A 25,346-nucleotide genomic window follows, 5' to 3' on the forward strand; every position below is an offset into this window, starting at 1 on the left:
GTTTCCACCTCTGGCACTCTTGCCCAGAGTGTTACGCAAGATCAGATCCGATTGCGGCCGCGTCATACTCGTCGCCCCAGACTGGCCGAGGAGGTCGTGGTACCCGGATCTGTGGCATCTCACGGTCGGCCAACCGTGGGCACTACCAGACCGACCAGACTTACTGTCCCAAGGGCCGTTTTTCCATCGGAATTCTGCGGCCCTGAACCTAACTGTGTGGCCATTGAGTCCTGGATCCTAGCGTCTTCAGGATTATCCCAAGGGGTCGTTGCCACCATGAGACAGGCTAGGAAGCCCACGTCTGCTAAGATCTACCACAGAACGTGGAAGATATTCTTATCCTGGTGCTCTGCACAAGGAGTATCCCCCTGGCCATTCGCGTTACCTGTCTTTCTTTCCTTCCTGCAATCTGGGTCGGAAAAGGGCTTGTCGCTCGGCTCCCTTAAAGGGCAAGTCTCGGCACTATCCGTGTTTTTTCAGAAGCGTCTAGCGCGACTTTCTAAGGTGCGCACGTTCCTGCAGGGGGTGTGTCATATCGTACCTCCGTACAGGAGGCCGTTAGATCCGTGGGATCTAAACAAGGTCCTTGTTGCTCTCCAGAAGCCGCCTTTCGAGCCCCTGAGGGATGTGTCACTTTCTCGACTCTCACAGAAAGTGGCATTTCTGGTAGCGGTCACGTCTCTTCGGAGAGTGTCTGAACTAGCAGCGCTGTCATCCAAAGCTCCTTTCCTGGTGTTCCACCAGGACAAGGTAGTGCTGCGCCCCATTCAGGAGTTTCTCCCGAAGGTGGTATCCTCTTTTCATCTTAATCAGGATATCTCCTTGCCTTCCTTTTATCCGCATGCAGTTCATCGGTATGAAAAGGATCTACATTTGTTGGATCTGGTGAGAGCACTCAGAATCTACATTTCCCGCACGGCGCCCCTGCGCCGCTCGGATGCACTCTTTGTCCTTGTCGCTGGTAAGCGCAAAGGGTCGCAGGCTTCAAAAGCCACCCTGGCTCGATGGATCAAAGAACCAATTCTTGAAGCCTACCGTTCTGCTGGGCTTCCGGTTCCATCAGGGCTGAAGGCCCATTCTACCAGAGCCGTGGGTGCGTCCTGGGCATTACGACACCAGGCTACGGCTCAACAGGTGTGCCAGGCAGCTACCTGGTCGAGTCTGCACACTTTCACCAAACATTATCAGGTGCATACCTATGCTTCGGCGGACGCCAGCCTAGGTAGAAGAGTCCTGCAGGCGGCAGTTGCTTCCCCGTAGGGGAGGGCTGTCTTGCAGCTCTAACATGAGGTATTTCTTTACCCACCCAGGGACAGCTTTTAGACGTCCCAATCGTCTGGGTCTCCCAATGGAGCGCCGAAGAAGAAGGGAATTTCTTCGGCGCTCCATTAGGAGACCCAGACGATTGGGTGTATAGCTACTGCCTCCGGAGGCCACACAAAGCATTACACTAAAAAGTGCAAGGCCCCTCCCCTTCTGGCTATACACCCCCCGTGGGATCACTTGCTCACCAGTTTTCTGCTTTGTGCGAAGGAGGTCAGACATCCACGCATAGCTCCACTGTTTAGTCAGCAGTAGCTGCTGACTATATCGGATGGAAGAAAAGAGGGCCCATATAGGGCCCCCAGCATGCTCCCTTCTCACCCCGCTGGTGGTTTGTAAGGTTGAGGTACCTATTGCTGGTACGGAGGCTGGAGCCCACATGCTGTTTTCCTTCCACATCCCCCTGAGGGGCTCTGAGGAAGTGGGATCTTACCGGCCCCAAAGCCCTGAGGCCGGGCTCCATCCACAGACCCATTGAACCTGCTGGATACGGAGCTGGGTACCGTTCAGGGACATGGCCCTGCACCATTCAGGTACTCTGTGTCCCCGTACACACAGGCACAGCACACTCCAGACTTGCTGGGTGTGCTAGTGCGCCGGGGACAGTAAAGGGTTACAGTCACTGCAGCCTAGCTGAGTGACTTTATTGGGAACTACCGCGCCGGACGCTCCGGGAGCGGCGGCGCGGCTGGGACTTGTAGTGCGCCGGGGACTTGGCGCCGACCGCGCTTTTACGGCGGCGGCGCTTATAAATCCAGTCCCCGGCTTTTGCGGCCTAGCTCCGCTTCGTTCCCGCCCCCACCCTGTCAATCAGGGTAGGGGAGAGACGCTGTACAATCAGCAGCGCCGAGGGCTGGAGCCTTATTTACATGCTCCAGCCCTCTCACTGGACACTGTGGGACGCCGGTTTCCCGCTCTGACTTGGGGGCACGCCCACGGCCCGCCCCTACTCACACGAGCTGGAGAAGGACGCCGGCAGCCATTCCTGCAGTCCGAGCTGAGAGATCGGACTCTGGGCAACCAGGCACAGGACTAGGGCGACCACACACCCGCTTATAGGCGGGCGGTAAGCGGCACCTGAAGTGCTGACCCCACTAAATACCGCAGTTGTCCATTTGTATTTTTATGCTTACACTGCATAGGTCGCTATTTTTGGCTATATGCCCTCTTAGATGGCGACACATCAGCAGCAGGAAAGCAGGGGTGCTAAGGCACAGGCTTTCTATGCTGCTTGTATTGCATGTACTGAAGTGTTCATGTGTATTTATGCTTGTATGCTATACACTGCACTGTACGGTCGCTAGTCTGGGCTATTTTCGCCTAGAATGACTAGACTACAGCAGCAGAAAAGCAAGGGTGCTGAGGCACAGGTTTTTTTCTATGCTGCTTGTATTGCAGGGGTTGCAGTGTTCATTTGTACTTATGCTTGTATGCTATACATTGCACTGTATGGTCGATATTCTGGGCTATATTCCCCTAGATGGCTAGTCTACAGCAGCAGAAAAGCAGGGGTGCCAAGGCACAGGCTTTCTATGCTGCTTGTATTGCATGTGCTGCAGTGTTCATTTGTACTTTATGCTTGTATGCTATACATTACATTGTACGGTCGCCATTCTTGGCTCTATATCCTAGATGGCTAGTCGGCAGCAGCATATAAGCAACACAGGCTTTCGATGCTGTTTTTACTGCATGTGATACTGTTCCACGGCACTGAACCCCATTGTGTGCAATGCTCCCCTGGAGCACTTGGTCAGCCGGGGTCTCTACTAGACGTGGCCAAAGGACAACCCTGTCCAAGGACAGGGATGGAGTTGCAATGGGATAGAGACTTGCAGTCCGGACAGGACATGGGCAATCTGGATCATTGCTCCCTGGCCACCCTCATTGGGAATAAAATCGGTGCTCCGGGGGGGGGGGGTCCCAGGAGGCTCTCTGTATGATGAGGCAGACGTAGCTCATCAGGACTTTGATCCTGACAACGCTCTCAATCCGGATACACCGGATGGTGACGCCATAAGGAATGATCCTATAGCGTCCATCAATCGTATGTTGGATATTTCTCCCTCAGCTCCACCAGCGGAGGAGTCAGCTTCACAGCAGGAGAAGTCCTATTTCAGTAGCTCAAACGTATATTGAGTATTTTTCTGGCCACGCTGACTTCAGAGAAGCAGTCCAGGAACACCACGCTTACCAGATAAGCGTTTTCTCCAAACGTATTAAGGATACACGTTATCCTTTTCCCCCTGACGTGGTCAAGCGCGGGACCCAGGGTCCAAAGGTGGATTCTCCAATCTCCAGGCTTGCGGCTAGAGCCATAGTTGCAGTGGAGATGGGACTTCACTTAAAGATGCCAGACAGATGGACTCTGGTTGAAATCTGTCTATGAGACTATCGGCGTGTCGGTTGCTCCGGCATTTACAGCCGTATGGGCACCCTAAGCTTTTCAGCTGTTCTTGCACAGCTGGTCTTGAGCATATGTACATTTGTGCCGCAGGGGCGTCCGTAACCTTGCAATGTCTGCATTGCGACTTACCCTATTAATGCTGTCCTGGAAGGACAGTCGAGGTTTCGGTCCTTCCCAAGCTCGGGCAGGTCCCAATTGTCCTCGTCCAAAAGAGCTGAAAAGCCTCAGAGGGGCTCAGCTTCCGGGGGCTCAATCACGCCCAAGGAAGGCAGCCGGAGGAACCGCTACCAAGGCGGTCTCCTCATGACTCTCAGCTCTCTCATCTCTCCGCATCCGCGGTTGATGGCAGATTCGCTCGCCTTTGGCGACATTTAGCTGCCACAGGTCACAGACCGGTGGGTGAGGGACATTGTGCCCACGGGCACAGGACAGAGTTCTGTTCTCGTCCTCCGACTCGATTCTTCAGAACGTCCCCACCTCCCCACCGAGCCGATGCTCTTCTGCAGGCAGAAGGAGTGGTAATCCCTGTTCCTCTTCAGGAACAAGACACGGTTTTCCTCCAATCTGGTTGTGGTGCCAAAAAAGGATGGCTCTTTCCGTTCCGTTCTGGACCTAAAACTGCTCAACAAGCACGTGGAGGCCAGGCGGTTCCGGATGAAACCCTCCGCTCCGTCATTGCCTCAATGTCTCAAGGATATTTCCTAGCATCAATAGACATCAAAGATGCTTATCTCCACGTGCCGATTGCTACAGAGCACCAATGTTTTCTACGTTTCGTGATGGGAGACGACCATCTTCAGTTCGTAGCTCTGCCATTCGGTCTGGCGACAGCCCCACGGGTGTTCACCAAGGTCATGGCGGCAGTGGTAGCAGTCTTGCACTCACAGGGACACTCTGTGATCCCTTACTTGGACGATCTACTTGTCAAGGCACCCTCTCAAGAGGCATGCCAACTCAGCCTGAATGTTGCGCTGGAGACTCTCCAGACGTTCGGGTGGATCATCGACTTCTCAAAGTCAAACCTGTCACCGACCCAATCACTAACGTATCTGGGCATGGAGTTTCATACCCTCTCAGCGCTAGTGAAGCTTCCGCTGGACAAGCAGCGGTCACTACAGAGGGGTGCAGACTCTCCGTCAAGGTCAGTCGCACTCCTTAAGACGCCTCATGCACTTCCTCGGGAAGATGGTGGCGGCAATGGAGGCGGTTCCGTTTGCGCAGTTTCATCTGCGTCCTCTTTATTGGGACATTCTCCGCCAATGGGACGGGAAGTCAACATCCCTGAACAGGAAAGTATCCCTTTCACAGAAGGACTCTCTGCAATGGTGGCTTCTTCCCACCTCATTATCACAGGGAAGATCCTTCCTACCACCGTCTTGGGCGGTAGTCACGACAGACGCGTGTCTGTCAGGGTGGGGAGCAGTTTTTCTCCACCGCAGGGCTCAGGGTACGTGGACTCAGCAGGAGTCCACCCTTCAGATCCATGTTCTGGAAATCAGAGCAGTGTATCTTGCCCTACTAGCCTTCCAGCAGTGGCTGGAAGGAAAGCAGATCCGAATTCAGTCGGACAACTCCACAGCGGTGGCATACATCAATCACCAAGGAGGGACACGCAGTCGGCAAGCCTTACAGGAAGTCCGGCGGATTCTGATGTGGGTGGAAGCCACGGCCTCCACCGTATCCGCAGTTCACATCCCCGGCGTAGAAAACTGGGAAGCAGACTTCCTCAGCCGCCAGGGCATGGACGCAGGGGAATGGTCCCTTCACCCGGACGTGTTTCAGGAAATCTGTAGCCGCTGGGGAAGGCCGGACGTCGACCTAATGGCGTCCAGGCACAACAACAAGGTCCCAACCTTCATAGCACGGTCTCGCGATCACAGAGCTCTGGCGGCAGACGCCTTAGTGCAAGATTGGTCGCAGTTCCGGCTCCCTTATGTGTTTCCACCTCTGGCACTCTTGCCCAGAGTGCTACGCAAGATCAGATCCGACTGCAGCCGCGTCATACTCGTCGCCCCAGACTGGCCAAGGAGGGCGTGGTATCCGGATCTGTGGCATCTCACGGTCGGCCAACCGTCGGCACTACCAGACCGACCAGACTTACTGTCCCAAGGGCCGTTTTTCCATCGGAATTCTGCGGCCCTGAACCTGACTGTGTGGCCATTGAGTCCTGGATCCTAGGGTCTTCAGGATTATCCCAAGGGGTCGTTGCCACCATGAGACAGGCTAGGAAGCCCACGTCCGCTAAGATCTACCACAGAACGTGGAGGATATTCTTATCCTGGTGCTCTGCTCAGGGAGTGTCTCCCTGGCCTTTTGCATTGCCTACCTTTCTTTCTTTCCTGCAATCTGGGTTAGAAAAAGGTTTGTCGCTCGGCTCCCTTAAAGGGCAAGTCTCGGCGCTATCCGTCTTTTTTCAAAAGCGTCTAGCACGACTTCCTAAGGTGCGCACGTTCCTGCAGGGGGTTTGTCATATTGTACCCCCGTACAAGCGGCCGTTAGATCCATGGGATCTGAACAGGGTACTAGTTGCCCTCCAGAAGCCGCCCTTCGAGCCTCTGAGGGAGGTTTCACTTTCTAGACTATCACAGAAAGTGGCTTTTCTGGTAGCGATCACATCTCTTCGGAGAGTGTCTGAGCTAGCAGCGCTGTCATCCAAGGCTCCTTTCCTGGTCTTCCACCAGGACAAGGTAGTGCTGCGCCCCATTCAGGAGTTTCTCCCGAAGGTGGTATCCTCTTTTCATCTTAATCAGGATATCTCTTTGCCTTCTTTTTGTCCTCATGCAGTTCATCGGTATGAGAAGGATTTACATTTGTTAGATCTGGTGAGAGCACTCAGAATCTACATTTCCCGCACGGCGCCCCTGCGCCGCTCCGATGCACTCTTTGTCCTTGTCGCTGGTAAGCGCAAAGGGTCGCAGGCTTCCAAAGCCACCCTGGCTCGATGGATCAAAGAACCAATTCTTGAAGCCTACCGTTCTGCTGGGCTTCCGGTTCCATCAGGGCTGAAGGCCCATTCTACCAGAGCCGTGGGTGCGTCCTGGGCATTACGACACCAGGCTACGGCTCAACAGGTGTGCCAGGCAGCTACCTGGTCGAGTCTGCACACTTTCACCAAACATTATCAGGTGCATACCTATGCTTCGGCGGACGCCAGCCTAGGTAGAAGAGTCCTGCAGGCGGCAGTTGCCTCCCCGTAGGGGAGGGCTGTCTTCGCAGCTCTAACATGAGGTATTTCTTTACCCACCCAGGGACAGCTTTTGGACGTCCCAATCGTCTGGGTCTCCCAATGGAGCGCCGAAGAAGAAGGGAATTTTGTTACCGTAAATTCCTTTTCTTCTAGCTCCTATTGGGAGACCCAGCACCCGCCCTGTTGTCCTTCGGGATTTTTGGGTTTTTTCGGGTACACATGTTGTTCATGTTGAACGGTTTTTCAGTTCTCCGATGTTACTCGGAGTGAATTTGTTTAAAGGGAACCTGTCATGAGAAATGTCCCCTAAAACCTCACAGATTCCCCCTCTGCAGCTCCTGGGCTGCATTCTATAAAGGTCCCTGTTATGATTGTGGCCACTTTCTGACCTAAAAAAAGTGTTTATAAAGTTGTACCTTTTTTGCTTCTGATTCTGTAAATACGTCCCGGGGGCGGGCTGCCTGATGGCCGTTAGTCTGCCCCCTGGTCCTGTATGCCGCCCCCCTCGCTGATTACAATAATGCTGGACGCCGCCCCCTGCTACATCCATCGCCGCGCATGCCCAGTGCCCATCTGTCGGGGATGAGCACTGTGCCTAGCGTCACCGCTGGTGACGTGCACGCAGGGTTAAGATTATGGGCGGTGCTGTGATGTTTATCGGCCTGCTTCGTTCTGCGCAAGCGCGCTGCTGGTAATCTGATCTCCGCGTCTCCTCCTGATCGGTGTAGTCACCGCTCCTCCCATCTATTTCCTGCCTCGGGGCAAGATGGGAAGGAGGTGACGTGGGGGTCAGCAGCAGCGCGCTTGCGCAGAACGAAGCAGGCCGAGGGGGCAAGCGCGGCCCCACGATTATGGGCGGTTGCTTAGGAATAAACATCACAGCACCGCCCATAATCTTAACCCTGCGTGCACGTCACCAGCGGTGACGCTAGGCACAGTGCTCATCCCCGACAGATGGGCACTGGGCATGCGCGGCGATGGATGTAGCAGGGGGCGGTGTCCAGCATTATTGTAATCAGCGAGGGGGGCGGCATACAGGACCAGGGGGCAGACTAACGGCCATCAGGCAGCCCGCCCCCGGGACGTATTTACAGAATCAGAAGCAAAAAAGGTACAACTTTATAAACACTTTTTTTAGGTCAGAAAGTGGCCACAATCATAACAGGGACCTTTATAGAATGCAGCCCAGGAGCTGCAGAGGGGGAATCTGTGAGGTTTTAGGGGACATTTCTCATGACAGGTTCCCTTTAACCAAGTTATTGGCTTTCCTCCTTCTTGCTTTTGCACTAAAACTGGTGAGCCAGTGATCCCACTGGGGGTGTATAGCCAGAAGGGGAGGGGCCTTGCACTTTTTAGTGTAGTGCTTTGTGTGGCCTCCGGAGGCAGTGCTATACACCCAATCGTCTGGGTCTCCCAATAGGAGCTAGAAGAAAAGGAATTTACGGTAAGTAACAAAATTCCCTTCTTTCTGAGGGTTTTTCACTCCTTAACATACATGGACCCTTGGTACTGGATGTGCGATATGGGCAGGGGTTCAGCCCAATTAGCAAAACCAGAGTATCGCCTTTATTATAGAAGCTGGTACTGCAGCTCCGCAGCGCATGAGGTGGAGGCAATGTACCATATTTTTCGGTTTATAAGACGAATTGGATTTATAAGACTCACTCCAAATTTAAAGAAAATAAAAGGTGGGGGGGCGTCTTATAATCCAGTGGTGTCTTACTGGAGGAGGGGTGGCAGTGGTGGTGTGGCGGCTGTGCCCAGTTGCTTGCTGCCGGCGGCTTGAGGCACGTAAGATCCAGAAACTGCTGGGCGCCGCTGTGCTGGGGGCTGCGGGCAGTGAGGTGAGGCATGGGCCATCCTTAGATCAGCAGTGCAGGCTTCAAAGAAATGGCGTGTGTGCAGATTGAGCAATCTGCTCAATTACAAGCCGAGATCTCATCTGCGCGCACACCACCTCTCGGCGCCATTTTCCTTAAAGGGAACGTGTCACCATTTTCTTTGTCGCTCCATTGGGAGACCCAGACAATTGGGTGTATAGCTTCTGCCTCCGGAGGCCACACAAAGTATTACACTTTAAAAAGTGTAACCCCTCCCCTCTGCCTATACACCCCCCCGTGCATCACGGGCTCCTCAGTTTTATGCTTTGTGTTGAAGGAGGCACACATGCACTCATGCTCCCATTTTAGTCAGCAGCAGCTGCTGATTATATCGGATGGAAGAAAAGAGGGCCCTAACAGGGCTCCCGGCATGCTCCCTTCTCACCCCACTAAGTCGGCGGTGTTGTTAAGGTTGAGGTACCCATTGCGGGTACACAGGCCGGAGCCACATGCAGTTTTCCTTCCCCATCCCTTAGGGGCTCTGGGAGAAGTGGGATCCTATCCTGTCATCCAGGCACTGGGACCGGGCTCCCTCCGCAGCCCCTGTGGGATTCTGACGGACAGGAGACTGAGTATCATCAGGGACAGGGCCCTGCATCTACAGGTACTCTGTGTCCCCTTGGGGACGGTGCATGGAGCACCTTGGCCTCAGACGCTGCAGCGACTGCGGTGTTGGTATGAGACCGGGACGACCGCGCCTGCTTGCCGGCCGCGGTTTTAACTTTAGTCCCCGGCTTTTGCGGCCTAGTGCATTAAACTCCCGCCCCCGGGCCTGCCAGTCAGGGGTAAGGGCGGGACGGTCGGTCTGACGCCGACAGTGAGGGCTGGAGCACACGTAGCTGTCCTCCGCCCCCCTCACTAATCACTCTGGGGCCAGATTCCCGCACTTTTGTAGTTACGCCCACGGCTCCCTCCTCCCCTGTAAACGCCGACAGCCATGTTTTAAGCACATTCTGCCGGTGGAGGACTTCTGGCTGCATCTCTGGGAGACCCGAGGCAGGGAATCTGGTGGCCACACACCGCTTGAGCGGTCGGTAAGCCACACCGGTCACCCGGTGCTGGGCCCCATAGAGTGCCGAACTGTATATATATATATATTATATTTGTATACACTTTCTCGGTTAGGCTGTACTGTTAGCTTGTGGCTATATATCCCTCAGTGATCACTCTCCTGAAAGACAACAGCATGTCGTTCACAAGGAGCAAGGGTGCCAAGACACCGGGTTATTTTGCAACCTGTACCTCTTGTGCAGCTATGCTACCTGCAGGTTCCACCTACCCTCACTGTGAGCAATGCTCGGGCCCTGTGGCACTCGCTCAGCCGGAGCCTGGGGCACTGGTGGGACCCTCGGCCCAGGTAGAACCGCCGGTTTCCCCTGTCCAGGTGACAGGGACAGAGTTTGCAGTATTAGCTGAGAAACTCTCTGAGTCACTGTCACAATCCATGGCTCAGTCTATGGACAAATGGTCTGCTAAGATACTAGAAGCATTGCAGTCCAGACCGGTCCTTACACAGGCCCCGGGCACTGCGGGATCACCCCCAGGCCCCTCTCGGTCTGCGACGAAGCGTGCGCCTGGGGTGGCCTCTAGTTATTACGTGGAGGACTCCGGCACGGACCGCAGTCCCAGACCGGCTAAGCGGGCTCGATTAGAATCTTCCCCGACTTCATCACGCTGTTCAGGGTCTCAGCTTGAGGACTCTCTAGAGAATGAGGCGGAGGTCGCAGCCCAGGACTCTGACCCTGACGTTGCTCTCAATCTTGATACACCTGAAGGGGACGCCATAGTAAATGACCTTATAGCGTCCATCAACCAGGTGCTAGATCTTTCTCCCCCAACTCCACCTATAGAGGAGTCGGCAGCACAGCAGGAGAAGCACCAGTTTAGGTTTCCCAAACGTACTCGGATCACTCGAACTTCAGAGATGCTGTCCAGAAGCACAGGGCTTTCCCGGACAAGCGCTTTACTAAACACCTTAATGACACACGTTACCCCTTCCCCTCTGACGTAGTTAAGGGTTGGGCTCAATGTCCCAAGGTGGATCCTCCAGTCTCTAGACTGGCGGCTAGATCCGTAGTGGCAGTGGCTGACGGTTCAACGCTCAAGGATGCCACGGACAGGCAGATAGAGCTCCTAATGAAATCCATCTATGAAGCCATAGGCGCGTCCTTTGCCCCAGCCTTTGCAGCAGTGTGGGCACTCCAGGCTATCTCAGTCTGTCTGTCTGAGATTAATGCGGTCACCCGTACCTCGGCTCCGCAAGTAGCGTCTTTGACTTCTCAGGCGTCGGTATTTTCATCCTACGCCATGAATGCTGTCCTGGACTCGGCTAGCCGTACAGCGGTAGCATCCGCCAATTCGGTGGCAGTCCGCAGGGCCATGTGGCTACGCGAATGGAAGGCAGACTCTGCTTCCAAGAAGTTCTTAACCGGTTTGCCTTTTTCTGGCGACCGATTGTTTGGCGAACAATTGGATGAAATTATTAAGCAATCCAAGGGAAAGGACTCGTCCTTACCCCAGCCCAAACCAAAGAGACCTCAGCAACGAAAAATTCAAGCGAGGTTTCGGTCCTTTCGGCCCTCAGCCAGATCCCAATCCTCCTCGTCCAATAGGCCACAGAAGAGCCAGAGAAACTCTTCGGCATGGCGGTCTAAGTCACGTCCTCCAAAGACCGCCGGAGGCACCGTCTCCAAGGCGGCCTCCTCATGACTTTCGGCCTCCCCAAACCGCATCCTCGGTCGGTGGCAGGCTCTCCCGCTTTTGCGACGCCTGGTGGCCACATGTCCAAGACCGATGGGTGAGGGACATTCTGTCTCACGGTTACAGGATAGAGTTCAGCTCTCGTCCTCCGACTCGTTTTTTCAGAACATCTCCGCCCCCCGAGCGAACCGTGGCACTTTTTCAGGCGGTGGACACTCTGAAGACAGAAGGAGTTGTGATCCCCGTTCCCCTTCAGGAACGGGGTCGCGGTTTTACTCCAACCTGTTCGTGGTACCAAAAAAGGACGGTTCATTCCGTCCCGTTTTGGACCTCAAATTGCTCAACAGACATGTGAGAACCAGGCGGTTTCGCATGGAATCCCTCCGCTCGGTCATCGCTTCAATGTCCCAAGGAGACTTCCTAGCATCAATCGACATCAGGGATGCCTATCTCCATGTGCCGATCGCTCCAGAGCATCAACGCTTCCTGCGTTTCGCCATCGGGGACGAACACCTTCAGTTTGTGGCACTGCCTTTCGGCCTGGCGACAGCCCCACGGGTCTTCACCAAGGTCATGGCATCCGTTGTGGCAGTCCTACACTCTCAGGGCCACTCGGTGATCCCGTACTTAGACGATCTCCTAGTCAAGGCACCCTCCCGGGTGGCATGTCAACACAGTCTGACCGTGGCTCTGGAGACTCTCCAGAGGTTCGGGTGAATCATCAATTTCCCAAAGTCAAAATTGACTCCGACCCAATCACTGACTTACCTCGGGATGGAGTTTCATACTCTCTCAGCGATAGTCAAGCTACCGCTGGACAAACAGCGTTCGCTGCAAACAGGGGTGCAATCTCTCCTTCGGGCCCAGTCACACCCCTTGAGGCGCCTCATGCACTTCCTGGGGAAGATGGTGGCAGCAATGGAGGCAGTTCCCTTTGCGCAGTTTCATCTGCGTCCACTCCAATGGGACATTCTCCGCAAATGGGACAAGAGGTCGACGTCCTTAGACAGGAACGTCTCTCTTTCTCTGGCAGCCAAGACCTCTCTTCAGTGGTGGCTTCTTCCCACTTCTCTGTCGAAGGGAAAATCTTTCCTGCCCCCATCCTGGGCTGTGGTCACGACGGACGCGAGTCTGTCAGGGTGGGGAGCGGTTTAAATCCACCACAAGGCTCAGGGAACCTGGACTCCGACGGAGTCCTCCCTTCAGATCAATGTTCTGGAGATAAGGGCAGTGTATCTAGCCCTAAAAGCGTTCCATCGGTGGCTGGAGGGCAGGCAGATCCGCATACAGTCGGACAACGCCACGGCGGTCGCGTACATCAACCACCAGGGCGGCACTCGCAGTCGTCAAGCCTTCCAAGAAGTTCGGCGGATTCTGCTGTGGGCGGAGGCCACAGCCTCCACCATCTCCGCGGTTCACATCCCGGGCGTAGAAAACTGGGAAGCAGACTTTCTCAGTCGCCAGGGCATGGACGCAGGGGAATGGTCTCTTCACCCGGACGTGTTTCAAGAGATCTGTTGCCACTGGGGAACGCCGGACGTCGATCTCATGGCGTCTCGGCACAACAACAAGGTCCCGGCCTTCATGGCACGGTCTCAGGATCACAGAGCTCTGGCGGCGGACGCCTTAGTTCAGGATTGGTCGCAGTTTCGACTGCCGTATGTATTCCCTCCTCTGGCAATGCTGCCCAGAGTGTTGCGCAAGATCAGGTCCGACTGCCGCCGCGCCATCCTCGTCGCTCCAGACTGGCCGAGGAGGTCGTGGTACCCGGACCTGTGGCACCTCACGGTGGGTCAACCGTGGGCGCTCCCAGACCGACCAGACTTGCTGTCTCAAGGGCCATTTTTCCATCTGAATTCTGCGGCCCTCAACCTGACTGTGTGGCCATTGAGTCCTGGCTCCTAGCGTCCTCAGGGTTATCTCAAGAGGTCATTGCCACTATGAGACAGGCCAGGAAACCAACGTCAGCCAAGATCTATCACAGGGCTTGGAGGATCTTCTTAGCCTGGTGCTCTGATAAGGGGTTTAACCCCTGGCCGTTTGCCTTACCCACGTTTCTTTCCTTCCTTCAATCCGGAATGGACAAGGGTTTGTCTCTCGGCTCTCTCAAGGGACAAGTATCGGCGCTTTCCGTGTTTTTTTCAAAAGCGTCTAGCCAGGCTTCCGCAGGTCCGCACGTTCCTGCAGGGAGTTTGCCACATAGTCCCACCTTACAAGCGGCCGCTGGAACCCTGGGATCTTAACAGGGTTCTACGGGCTCTTCAGAAACCACCTTTTGAGCCGCTGCGGGATGTCTCTCTATCACGTCTTTCGCAGAAGGTGGCATTTCTAGTGGCAGTTACGTCACTCCGAAGAGTGTCAGAGCTTGCAGCGCTGTCATGCAAAGCCCCCTTCCTGGTATTTCACCAAGATAAGGTGGTTCTGCGTCCGGTCCCGGACTTTCTCCCCAAGGTGGTGTCCCCTTTTCATCTCAATCAGGATATCTCCTTACCTTCATTTTGCCCTCATCCAATTCACCAATGTGAAAAGGATTTGCATTTGTTAGATCTAGTGAGAGCACTCAGGATCTACGTGTCTCGCACGGCGCAACTGCGCCATTCTGATGCACTCTTTGTCCTTGTCGCTGGCCAGCGTAAGGGGTCGCAGGCTTCCAAGTCAACCTTGGCTCGGTGGATCAAGGAACCGATTTTTGAAGCCTACCGTTCTTCTGGGCTTCCGATTCCTTCAGGGCTGAAAGCCCATTCTACCAGAGCCGTAGGTGCGTCCTGGGCATTGCGGCACCGGGCGACGGCTCAGCAGGTGTGTCAGGCAGCTACCTGGTCTAGTCTGCACACTTTCACAAAACACTATCAGGTGCATACCTATGCTTCGGCGGATGCCAGTCTAGGTAGGCGAGTCCTTCAGGCGGCAGTTGCCCACCTGTAAGAGGAGGGCCGTTGTCGGCTCTTTTTATCGGGGTATTCTTTTACCCACCCAGGGACTGCTTTTGGACGTCCCAATTGTCTGGGTCTCCCAATGGAGCGACAAAGAAGAAGGGAATTTTGTTTACTTACCGTAAATTCCTTTTCTTCTAGCTCCTATTGGGTGACTCAGCACCCGCCCCTGTTCCCTTCGGGCTGTTTGTTCTTTTGTGTACACATGTTGTTCATGTTGAATTGTTCTTTTGGTTCATGGTTTTCAGTTCTCCGAACATCCTTCGGATTGAATTTACCTTAGACCAATTTATAAGTTTCCTCCTTCCTGCTTTTTGCACCAAAACTGAGGAGCCCGTGATGCACGGGGGGGGTGTATAGGCAGAGGGGAGGGGTTACACTTTTTAAAGTGTAATACTTTGTGTGGCCTCCGGAGGCAGAAGCTATACACCCAATTGTCTGGGTCTCCCAATAGGAGCTAGAAGAAAAGGAATTTACGGTAAGTAAACAAAATTCCCTTCTATACAATCTCACCATTTCCTATGCAAATGACCTGTGTTGGCCGGATGGGCAAGCTCTAGTCTCCTGTCCCCCCTCCTGCCGCTGTTCGCCGTCCCAATCATGATTGACATGGATGACGCCCCAGTCATCGTCCACACTGCTGGCGAAGTCTCGCGCAGGCGCAGTTTGCTGTACCCCTATCGCGGGCCTGAGCTTAAAGTTTCCCTCACGCGCGCCGGTGATTTATTTGCACAGACACTAGATTATAATAAATCATAAATCTCACGCCTGCGCAAATACATCACCTGCGCGCGCAAGGGAAACTCTGCACAGTCCCGCGATAAAGGCACAGCAAACTGCCTGCGCGAGACTCCCGCTGCAGTGTGGACGGCGGCAACGTCGTCATCCATGTCAATCATGACTGGGGGACAGGAGCCGAAATAGAGCCCGCCCTTCTGGCCAACACAGGCGATTTGCATAGAACACTGAGATTTTATAAAGTTCTTTTTGGGGTCTGCAAGGGGGGGGGGGCAGCAACAAGGTGCGCCTTGCTAGAAATCAGCCCAGGAGCTTCAGAAGGGGATACTTTTGGATTAATAGGTAAACTGGTGACAAGTTCCCTTGGCGCGGTGCGTGCACACGAGAGATCTTGAGCACAGAGCGCCATCTGCGCTGACTCCAGGCGCCATTATTTCAAGCCGCACCGCCAACCAAAGGATGGCTCCTGCCTCACCGCAGCATTGCCCCGACCTCCTGCGACCACTCTCCACCCCCCCCGGTAAGCTACATTCGGATTATAAGACGCACCTCTCATTATTCCTCAATTTTTGGGAGGAAAAGCGCGTCTTCTAATATGTAGAGGTCACCGAGGTATGAGATGTCCTAAAATACTGAAATGTTTCTCATACTCCTTTTTCTTTCTTCCTTCCAGAAACACTTGAAAACGGCAAAGCCCGCTCCAGAGGGGAAATCTTCCAGCACGTGATACAGATCGGCGGAGACGGACGGGGGACATCGCGTTTATACGATTTGGGTCCATTGTGTACATTTTCTTAGGGCAGATGTTTATGTTGTATTATAAAGAATTCACTAGTTTGTTTTTTTTTGGTTGTTAAAGATGGTATTAGAGGATTTCCTCTCACGTCAGATCTTATCTGGTTTTTCCTGGGACATTGAAGTTGAGGTTCACGTTGCACGAGTTGGCAGATGAGCGTCACTGATGATGTCACGTTGGTGGATACCTGCCGATCGTGCACGTGTCCGGGGTGAGTATACACAGACACATCATCAGTGCCGCTTACCTGATACAAACGTGAGCGGAGGCGGAGGACAACCCACCCTCATGTCCTCTTCAATTTGAGTTTGGTGTCAGAGCTGACCTGGTCCCCCACCTACTTGGATGAACGTTGTCACACATCCCCCAAATGTCGGCACCATTAATTTGTGACACTGTGGGTTAGTTTTTAAGCAGGACAAATTTTATATGAAGTAAGATTTGCGCCCCCCGGTACTGACCTGCGAGGGGGGGGAGGGCGCAACCCAGCTCCTTTTTAGTTACAGTTCAGTAGTCGCTCTGCTTTCATAAGAATTTTACTTTTGGTTGTCATTTCATGCAGAATCTAATTAATTTTTTTTTTTTTTTTTGCAAATATGTGCAAAACAAGCTGTAACAAAGTGTTTCTAATAAATATGAGCGAAATATGAGTTGTGTTGTTTTGTGTGCACGGCATTTGTGATCCAGAGGACTTCGGGCTCCATACACCCATGTATATAACTTCTCAGGGGTCCTCTGAGATGAGGAGTAAAGGGGCATGGTTTTACCAGCGATTCTGAGGTTGCATCTCAGGTTCATTCATTTTGATCTAAAGGTAAGAGAATAGACCATCATCCAATGGAAAGCGTGAACCTAACGCCACTCTTTATCCTATGTATAGTACACCGTGTGCAGAATTATTAGGAAAGTTTTATATTTTTTTTTTTAGAGGTTTTTTTTATTATTGATCAACAACTATTTCTTCAGCGCTCTATTGGGAGACCCAGACGATTGGGGTATAGCTACTGCCCTCCGGAGGCCACACAAAGCACTACACTAAAAAGTGCAAGGCCCCTCCCCTTCTGGCTATACCCCCCCGTGACATCACGGGTTCTCCAGTTTTAGCTTTGTGTGCGAAGGAGGTCAGACATCCATGCATAGCTCCACAGATTTTAGTCAGCAGTAGCTGCTGACTATGTCGGATGGAAGAAAAGAGGGCCCATATAGGGCCCCCAGCATGCTCCCTTCTCACCCGTGGATGGTGTTGTAAGGTTGAGGTACTTATTGCTAGTACAGAGGCCGGAGCCCACATGCTGTTTTCCTTCCCCATCCCCATGAGGGGCTCTGGGTGAAGTGGGATCTTACCGGTCTCCAGGCACAGAGACCGAGCTCCATCCACAGACCCAAAAGAACCTGCTGGATATGGAGCTGAGTATCGTCAGGGACAGGGCCCTGCTACATCAAGGTACTCTGTGTCCCCGGGCAAGCGCGCACACACACACCAGCATTGCTGGGAGTGTTAGTGCGCCGGGGACAACAGCGCGGAGCGCTGGTGCTATTATTCACTGCAGCTTTGCTGAGTGAATTTATGTATTGAAAACGGCCGCTGCTGATTGTTTTTTACATTGTGGCGCGGCTGGGACTTGTGGTGCGCCGGGGGACTTCGGCGTCGGCCGTGCACATAGGACGGCCGCGCTTATTACTCGAGTCCCCGGCTTTGCGGCCTAGCTTTCGTTTCGTTCCCGCCCCAGCCCTGCCAGTCAGAGGAGGGGCGGGACGCTGTACAGAAGCTCAGCGCAGGGAGCTGGAGTCTGCTTTGCATTCTCCAGCCCCCTCTCACTGAACACAGTGAGACGCCGGGTTCCCGCTCTTGGCTGGGGCTCGCCCACGGCCCGCCCCTCTGCACAGGACGGGGAAGAGAAGCCGGCAGCCATTATGGTTTCCACTCTGGGAGAACGGAACCAGTCACAGGTTTTTGGGCGACCTCACACCCGCTCTTGTGCGGGCGGTAAGCAGTACTGACACCACTAATGCTGAAGTGGGCTTTTGGACTGTGTGCTGATATGCTATGCACTGTACTGTACTGTCGCTATTCTGGGCAACAGCAGCAAATAAGCAATGCTGCTGAGGCACAAGCTTTCAATGCTTCGTCGTTTGCATGTGCTGCAGTGTTTACTGTCAGATTGGGCAACAGCAGCAGTAGAGCAATTTGTGCTAAGGCACAAGCTTTCAATGCTGCTTCGCTTGCATGTGCTGCACGGTTTATTGTTATGATATACATTCACTGTATGTCGCTATTCTTGGCTAATGCGCCCAGATAAACAGACAAAAGCAGCAGTAGAGCAATGGTGCTACGGCACAAGTTTTCAATGCTGCTTGACTTGCATGGGCTGCAGTGTTTACTGTCATGCTTGTATGCTATACATTCACTGTATGTCGCTATCCTTGGCTAATGTTCCTGGATAAATAGACAACAGCAGCAGAAAGGCTAGGGTGCTAACGCGCAAGCTTTCAATGCTGCTTGGATTGCATGGGCTGCAGTGTTTACTGTCAGGCTTGTATGCTATACATTCACTGTATGTCGCTATCCTTGTCTCATGCTCCTAGATAAATAGACAACAGCAGCAGAAGAGCAAATGTGCCAAGCCACAAGTTTTCAATGCTGCGTGTACTACATGTACTGAAGTGTTTATTTGTACTTCATGCTTGTATGACTATTCACTGTACGGTCGCTATCCTCGGCTAGGCTCTTAGATAGCTAGACAACAACAGCAGAAAAAGACAAGTTGCCAATGCACGGGCTTTCTATGCTGCTTGTACTGCATGTCATACGGTTCCAGGACCCCCAGTGCGTGCAATTGCTCAACCGGGGTCTCTGCTATATGTGGCCAAAAGAACCACCTGTGATCTCTGTCCAGAGACAGGGACGAAGTTGCAGTTTTTCCGCTGATATATTGTCTGTGACTATGACTGACATCTTACAGACTTTGCACCCCAAGCAGACCGTGGGCAATATGGTTGCAATGACCCTGGCCGCCCTGATTTGGAGCATCTCAAGGCGCCAGAGTGATTCCAGGCATCCCAGAGAGCAGGCATCCGACACGGTCGACAGTCCCAGATGGCCTAAGCGGGCTCGCTGGGATTAGCCCTCGACTCCATCACTGGTCAAGGTCCCAGCTGGAGTACTCTCTGTACGTTGAGGCAGACGTAGCTGTTCAGGACTCTGATCCTGAGACCGCTCTCAATCCGGATACACCGGATCGTGACGCTATAGTGAATAATCTTATTGCGTCCATCAACGAAAGGTTGGGTATTTCTCCCTCAACTCCTCCAGTGGAGGGGTCAGCTTCACAGCAAGAGAAATCTCTATTTCAGTATCTCAAGCGTATATTGAGTACTTGTTTAGCACTCTGACTCCAGAGAAGCAGTCCAGAAACGACACGCTTATCACGATAAGCGTTTCTCCGACCGTATTAATGAGACACGTGTCGCTCCCCCCTGACGTGGTCAAGCGCTAGACCCAGTATCCAAATGTGGATCCCCCAATCTCCATGCTTGCAGCTAGATCTATAGTTGTAGTGGTGGATAGGACTTCACTTCAAAATGCCATTGACAGGCAGATTGGCCTCTGGTTGCAATCTGTCTATGAAGCTATCGGCAGGTCGGTTGCTCCGGCAGTCGCAGCCGTGAAGGCACTCCAAGCTATTTCAGCTAGTATTGCGCAGGGGGTCGCTGTCACAGGTACTCTCGGTCCCAGCAGCGTCTTTAACTCGCAATGTCGGCATGGCGAATCATGCTGTTATTGCTGTCCGAGACTCTACGAGACGGACGTCAGTGGCACCCGCCAACTCCGTGTTTTTACGCAGAGGCTAGTAGTTGAGAGATTGGAACAGAGGCTGCTTCCAACGAAGTGCTTAACCAGGTTGCCTTTATCTAGTGATAGTCTGTTGGTAAGGGTTGAATGAAATCATTCAACTATCCAAGACGACTCAAAAAGCCCAGAAGGGCATAGATTCCTAGCGGGCTCAATCACGCCCGGGGAAGGCAGCCGGAGGACCCGCTACCAAAGTGTTTTTCCTCATAATTTTCAGCCCTCTCACTCCGCAACCGCGGGGGGGCAGACTCCCCCGCTTTAGCGGCATTTACCTACCGCAGGTCAAGGGCCTGTGAGTGAGAGTCAGTTTGTTTTCAAACTACCGCACCGACCGAGCCGAGGCTCTTCTGCAGGCGGAAAGAGCGGTAATCCCTGTTCCTCTTCAGGAACCAGATACGCATTTTGCTCCGACCTGGTCGTGGTGCCAAAATAGGACGGCTCCTTCCGTCCCGTTCTGGCATTTATACTGCTTGACAAGCACGTGAAAACCAGGCGGTTCCGGATGGCATCACTCCGCTCCGTCATTGCCTCTCTGTCTCAAGGAGTTTTCCTAACATCAATAGACATCAGGATGCTTATCTACACGTGCCGATTGCTCCGAGGCACCGGCGTTGGCTACGATTCGTTATTAAAGACGAGAATATTTCGTTTCGTAGCCATACCCTTTGGCTGGCGACAGCCCCACGGGTGTTCACCAAGTTCGTGGCAGCAGAGGGAGCAGTCCCGCGCTCTCACGGTCACTCTGTGATCCTTTACTTGGGCAATCTACTGGTCAAGGCACTCTCCTTTAGAAGCATGCCAACACAACCTGAACATGGCGCTGGACCCTTCCCAGAGTTTCGGGTGGGTCTTCAACTTTTCAAGGTTGAACCCAATCGCTGGCATCTCCTGGAGAGTTTTCACACTCTCTCAGCGATAGTGAAGCTTCCGCTGGACAAACAGCGTTCACTACAGACGAGGGGGCAGTCTCTCCTTCAAGGAGGCGCCTCATCCAGAGGCGAGCTTTTTTCACGCAGTTTCATCTGCGTCCGCCTCAATAGCACATTCTTCGCTTATGGGAGGGAAGTCGATGTCCCTACACAGGAACGTGTCACTTTTCCAGACGGTCAAAGACCGTCTTCAGAGGAGTCCACTCTTCAACTCAGTGGTCTGGAGCTCTGGGCAGTGTATCTTGCACTGCAAGCCTTCCTGCAGTGGCTGGAATGCAAATAGATCCGAATTCAGTCGGACTATCCACAGCGGTGGCATACACCAACCACCAAGGCGGACTACGCAGTCGACAAGCCTCCCAAGAGGTCCGGCGGATTCTGCTATGGGTAGAAGACAGAGCATACACCATATCAGCTGTTCATATCCCGGGCGTACAACACTAGGAAGCAGACTTCCTCAGTCGCCAGGGCGTGGACGCAGGGGAATGGGCTCTGCACCCGTTTGTTTTCAAGAAATCTGTAGCCGCAGGATGAAGACGGACGTCGACGTCATGGCTTCTCGGCAACAACAAGGTCCCGATTTTCATGACGCGGTCTTACGATCAAAGAGCTCTGGCGACAGGCGCCTTGGCTCAGGATTGGTCACAGTTCCAGCTACCGATTGCTGCCACACCATCCTCGTCGCCCCAAACTGGCCGGGGAGGTCGTGGTACCGAGATCTGTGGCACCTCACCGTCGGTCGACCGTGAGCACGACGTCATTGCCACCATGAGACGGGCTAGCCAGCCGCGGTCTGCCAAGATCTACCACAACTCGTGGAAGATATTCTTATCTTAGTGTTCTGCTCAGGGAGTGTCTCCCTGGCCATCGGCATTGCCTACTTTGCCTTCCCTCCTGCAATCTGGTTGGGAAAGAGGTTGGTCGCTCGGCTCCCTTTAAGGGCAAGTCTCGGCACTATCCGTGTTCTTTTTCAGAAGCGTCTAGCACGTCTTCCTAAGGTGCGCACGTTACTACAGGGGGTTTGTCATATTGTGCCCCCGTACAAGCGGCCGTTAGATCCATGGGATCTGAACAGGGTACTAGTTGCTCTCCAGAAGCCGCCTTTCGAGCCTCTGAGGGAAGTTTCCCTTTCGCGCCTGTCACAGAAAGTGGCCTTTCTGGTTGCGATCACGTCGCTTCGGCGAGTGTCTGAGCTGGCGGCTAGGCTCCCTTCCTAGTATTCCACCAGGACAAGGTGGTGCTGCGCCCTATTCAGGAGTTTCTCCCTAAGGTTGTATCCGCGTTTCTTCTTAATCAGGATATATCCTTACCTTCCTTTTGTTCTCATCCGGTTCTCCGGTATGAAAAGGATTTACAGTTGTTAGTTCTGGGGAGAGCACTCAGAATCTACATTTCCCGCACGGCGCCCATGCGCCGCTCTGATGCATTTTTTGTCCTTGTCGCTGGTACGCGCAAGGGGTTGCAGGTTTTTAAAGCCACCATGGCTCGATGGATCAAAGAACCAATTCTTGAAGACTACCGTTCTGCGGGGCTTCCGGTTCCTTCAGGGCTGAAGGCCCATTCTACCAGAGCCGTAGGTGCGTCCTGGGCATTACGACACCAGGCTACGGCTCAACAGGTGTGCCAGGCAGCTACCTGGTCGAGCCTGCACATTTTTTCACCAAACATTATCAGGTGCATACCTATGCTTCGGCGGACGCCAGCCTAGGTAGAAGAGCCCTGCAGGCGGCAGTGGCTTCCCCATAGGGGAGGGCTGTCTTGCAGCTCTAACATGAGGTATTTCTTTACCCACCCAGGGACAGCTTTTGGACGTCCCAATCGTCTGGGTCTCCCAATAGAGCGCTGAAGAAGAAGGGAATTTTGTTACTTACCGTAAATTCCTTTTCTTCTAGCTCTTATTGGGAGACCCAGCACCCGCCCTGTTGTCCTTCGGGATTTTTTTGTTGTTTGCGGGTACACATGTTGTTCATGTTGAACGGTTTTTCAGTTCTCCGATGTTAATCGGAGTTAATTTGTTTAAACCAGTTATTGGCTTTCCCCCTTCTTGCTTTGGCACTAAAACTGGAGAACCCGTGATGTCACGGGGGGGTATAGCCAGAAGGGGAGGGGCCTTGCACTTTTTAGTGTAGTGCTTTGTGTGGCCTCCGGAGGGCAGTAGCTATACCCCAATCGTCTGGGTCTCCCAATAAGAGCTAGAAGAAAAGGAATTTACGGTAAGTAACAAAATTCCCTTCGTTCTCAATCTACCCGAAAGACTCATATATATCAAAGCCTAATATTTCTTCAGCGCTCTATTGGGAGACCCAGACGATTGGGGTATAGCTACTGCCTCCGGAGGCCACACAAAGCACTACACCAAAAAGTGCAAGGCCCCTCCCCTTCTGGCTATACCCCCTGTGGTATCACGGGTTCTCCAGTTTTCAAGCTTTGTGCGAAGGAGGTCAGACATCCATACATAGCTCCACAGATTTTAGTCAGCAGTAGCTGCTGACTATTTCGGATGGAAGAAAAGAGGGCCCATATAGGGCCCCCAGCATGCTCCCGTCTCACCCGTGGATGGTGTTGTACGGTTGAGGTACCTATTGCTGGTACAGAGGCTGGAGCCCCACATGCTGCTTTCCTTCCACATCCCCTTGTAGGGCTCTGTGGAAGTGGGATCCTGCCGGCCTCTAAGCTCTGACGCCGGGCTCCATCCACAGACCCAGTTGAACCTGATGGATATGGAGCAGGAGTACAATCAGGGACAAGGCCCTGCATCATACAGGTACTCTGTGTCCCCGGCAGGCACAGACACACTCCGGGCTTGCTGGGTGTTGTAGTGCGCCGGGGACCGTAACGTTGGAGTTAGTGTTCCTACAGTTTACTGGGGGACTTTGTGTTGTGGGAACGCAGCGCCGACCCCCACTGGACCGGGCGGCGCTGCTGTGACTTGTGGTGCGCCGGGGACACGCCGACCGCGCTTTTACGGCGGCGGCGTTTATAACTTTTGTCCCCGGCTTTTTGCGGCCTAGCTCCGCTTCGTTCCCGCCCCCACCCTGTCAATCAGGGTAGGGGAGAGACGCTGTTTCGCAGCAGCGACGAGGGCTGGAGCCTGATTTACATGCCCCAGCCCTCTCACTAGGCACAGAGGGAAGCAGGCTTCCCGCTCTTAGCCAGGAACGCCCAGGGCCCGCCCCCCCTCCTCTCCCAGGACGCCGGCAGCCATTACATGCAGTCTGGCTGGAGGAAGGACGCAAGGCTCTGGGAGACCTGGACTAGGGGGCTTTTGGCGACCACACACCCGCTCTTAAGCGGGCGGTAAGCGGCATTTCAGCTGGCCCCTCTAGTGCCTCAGTGTGTATTGGTGTACTGTGTCACCAGATATATATATTTATTTATTTCTTGCACTGTGAGGTCGCTTCCTGGCTGGATACCCAGATCGCTCTGAGGAAGCCGCAACATGTCATCCACAAAACGCAAGGCTGCCAAGGCTAGGGCTGTGTACACTGCGTGTGCTGCACGTGGGGCTGCTCTACCAGCAGGCTCCGATGACCCCCATTGTGTGCAATGCTCCGATCCGGTGCTGCTTCGCCAGCCGGAGTCCGGAGAGGTAGTGACCCAGGCTGAGACGCTTGTAAGTTCTGCCCCGGCGCCAGGGACAGACTTTGCAGTTTTTGCTGATAGAATGTCTGTGACTATGACAAAAATCCTTGAAACTTTGCAATCCATGTCTGGGGCTCAGTCTTTGGACTCGGCGAGGTCTCTGTCCTCTGGCCCCCCTCAGCTGGATCCAATCCAGACTACAAGGGGGTCCCCGGCTTCACAAGCTGAGGATTATGACTCAGATGATAGCCCCAGCCACCCTAAGCGAGCTCGCTGGGAAAGACCCTCAACGTCATCACACTGCTCAGGGTCTCAGCGCAATCAGTCTCCCTGTGAGGTGTCTGAAGAGAGTGATCAGGAATCCACTCCTGGAACCCCTCTCAACCTGGATACCCCTGATGGGGACGCCATGGTAAACGACCTCATCTCAGCCATCAATAGGCTGTTAGATATTTCTCCCCCAGCCCCTTCAGCAGAAGAGGCAGCTGCAGAGCAGGAGAAGTTTCGTTTCCTCTATCCCAAGCGTAAATTGAGTGCTTTGTTGGATCACTCTGACTTCAGAGAATCAATCCAGAAACACGACGCTCACCCAGAAAGACGTTTCTCTAAACGTTCTAGGGATACACGTTATCCTTTCCCCCCTGATGTGGTCAAGCGCTGGACCCAGTGTCCAAAGGTAGACCCCCCGATTTCCAAACTTGCAGCTAGATCCATAGTTGCAGTGGAGGATGGCGCTTCACTTAAAGATGCCAATGACAGACAGATGGACCTTTGGTTAAAATCTGTCTATGAAGCTATCGGCGCGTCGTTTGCTCCAGCATTCGCGGCCGTGTGGGCTCTCCAGGCTATTTCAGCTGGTTTAGCAAAAGTGGATGCTATCATACATCCAGCAGTGCCACAAGTGGCGTCCCTTACCTCGCAGATGTCTGCGTTTGCGTCTTACGCTATCAATGCGGTCCTAGAATCTACCAGCCGCACCTCAATGGCGTCCGCCAATTCGGTAGTTTTGCGCAGAGCCTTG

General features: G+C 53.6%; 1 protein-coding gene across 2 annotated transcripts in view; it reads left to right on the top strand.

Annotated features, from left to right (window-relative positions):
- The window catches only part of ZNF638 (zinc finger protein 638), a 423,199-nt gene extending 406,588 nt beyond the window's left edge, over nt 1-16,611 (top strand). For both annotated transcript variants that reach the window (XM_075346112.1, XM_075346120.1), the window contains exon 25: nt 15,839-16,611. In XM_075346112.1, coding sequence (XP_075202227.1) covers nt 15,839-15,892 — 54 coding nt within the window. In that variant the 3' untranslated portion in view covers nt 15,893-16,611. The remainder of the gene's footprint in view (nt 1-15,838) is intronic.
- Nucleotides 16,612-25,346: the final 8,735 nt, after the last annotated feature.

The sequence above is a fragment of the Anomaloglossus baeobatrachus genome, chromosome 1 (genome assembly GCF_048569485.1).
Source record: "Anomaloglossus baeobatrachus isolate aAnoBae1 chromosome 1, aAnoBae1.hap1, whole genome shotgun sequence".
Lineage (NCBI taxonomy): Eukaryota > Metazoa > Chordata > Amphibia > Anura > Aromobatidae > Anomaloglossus > Anomaloglossus baeobatrachus.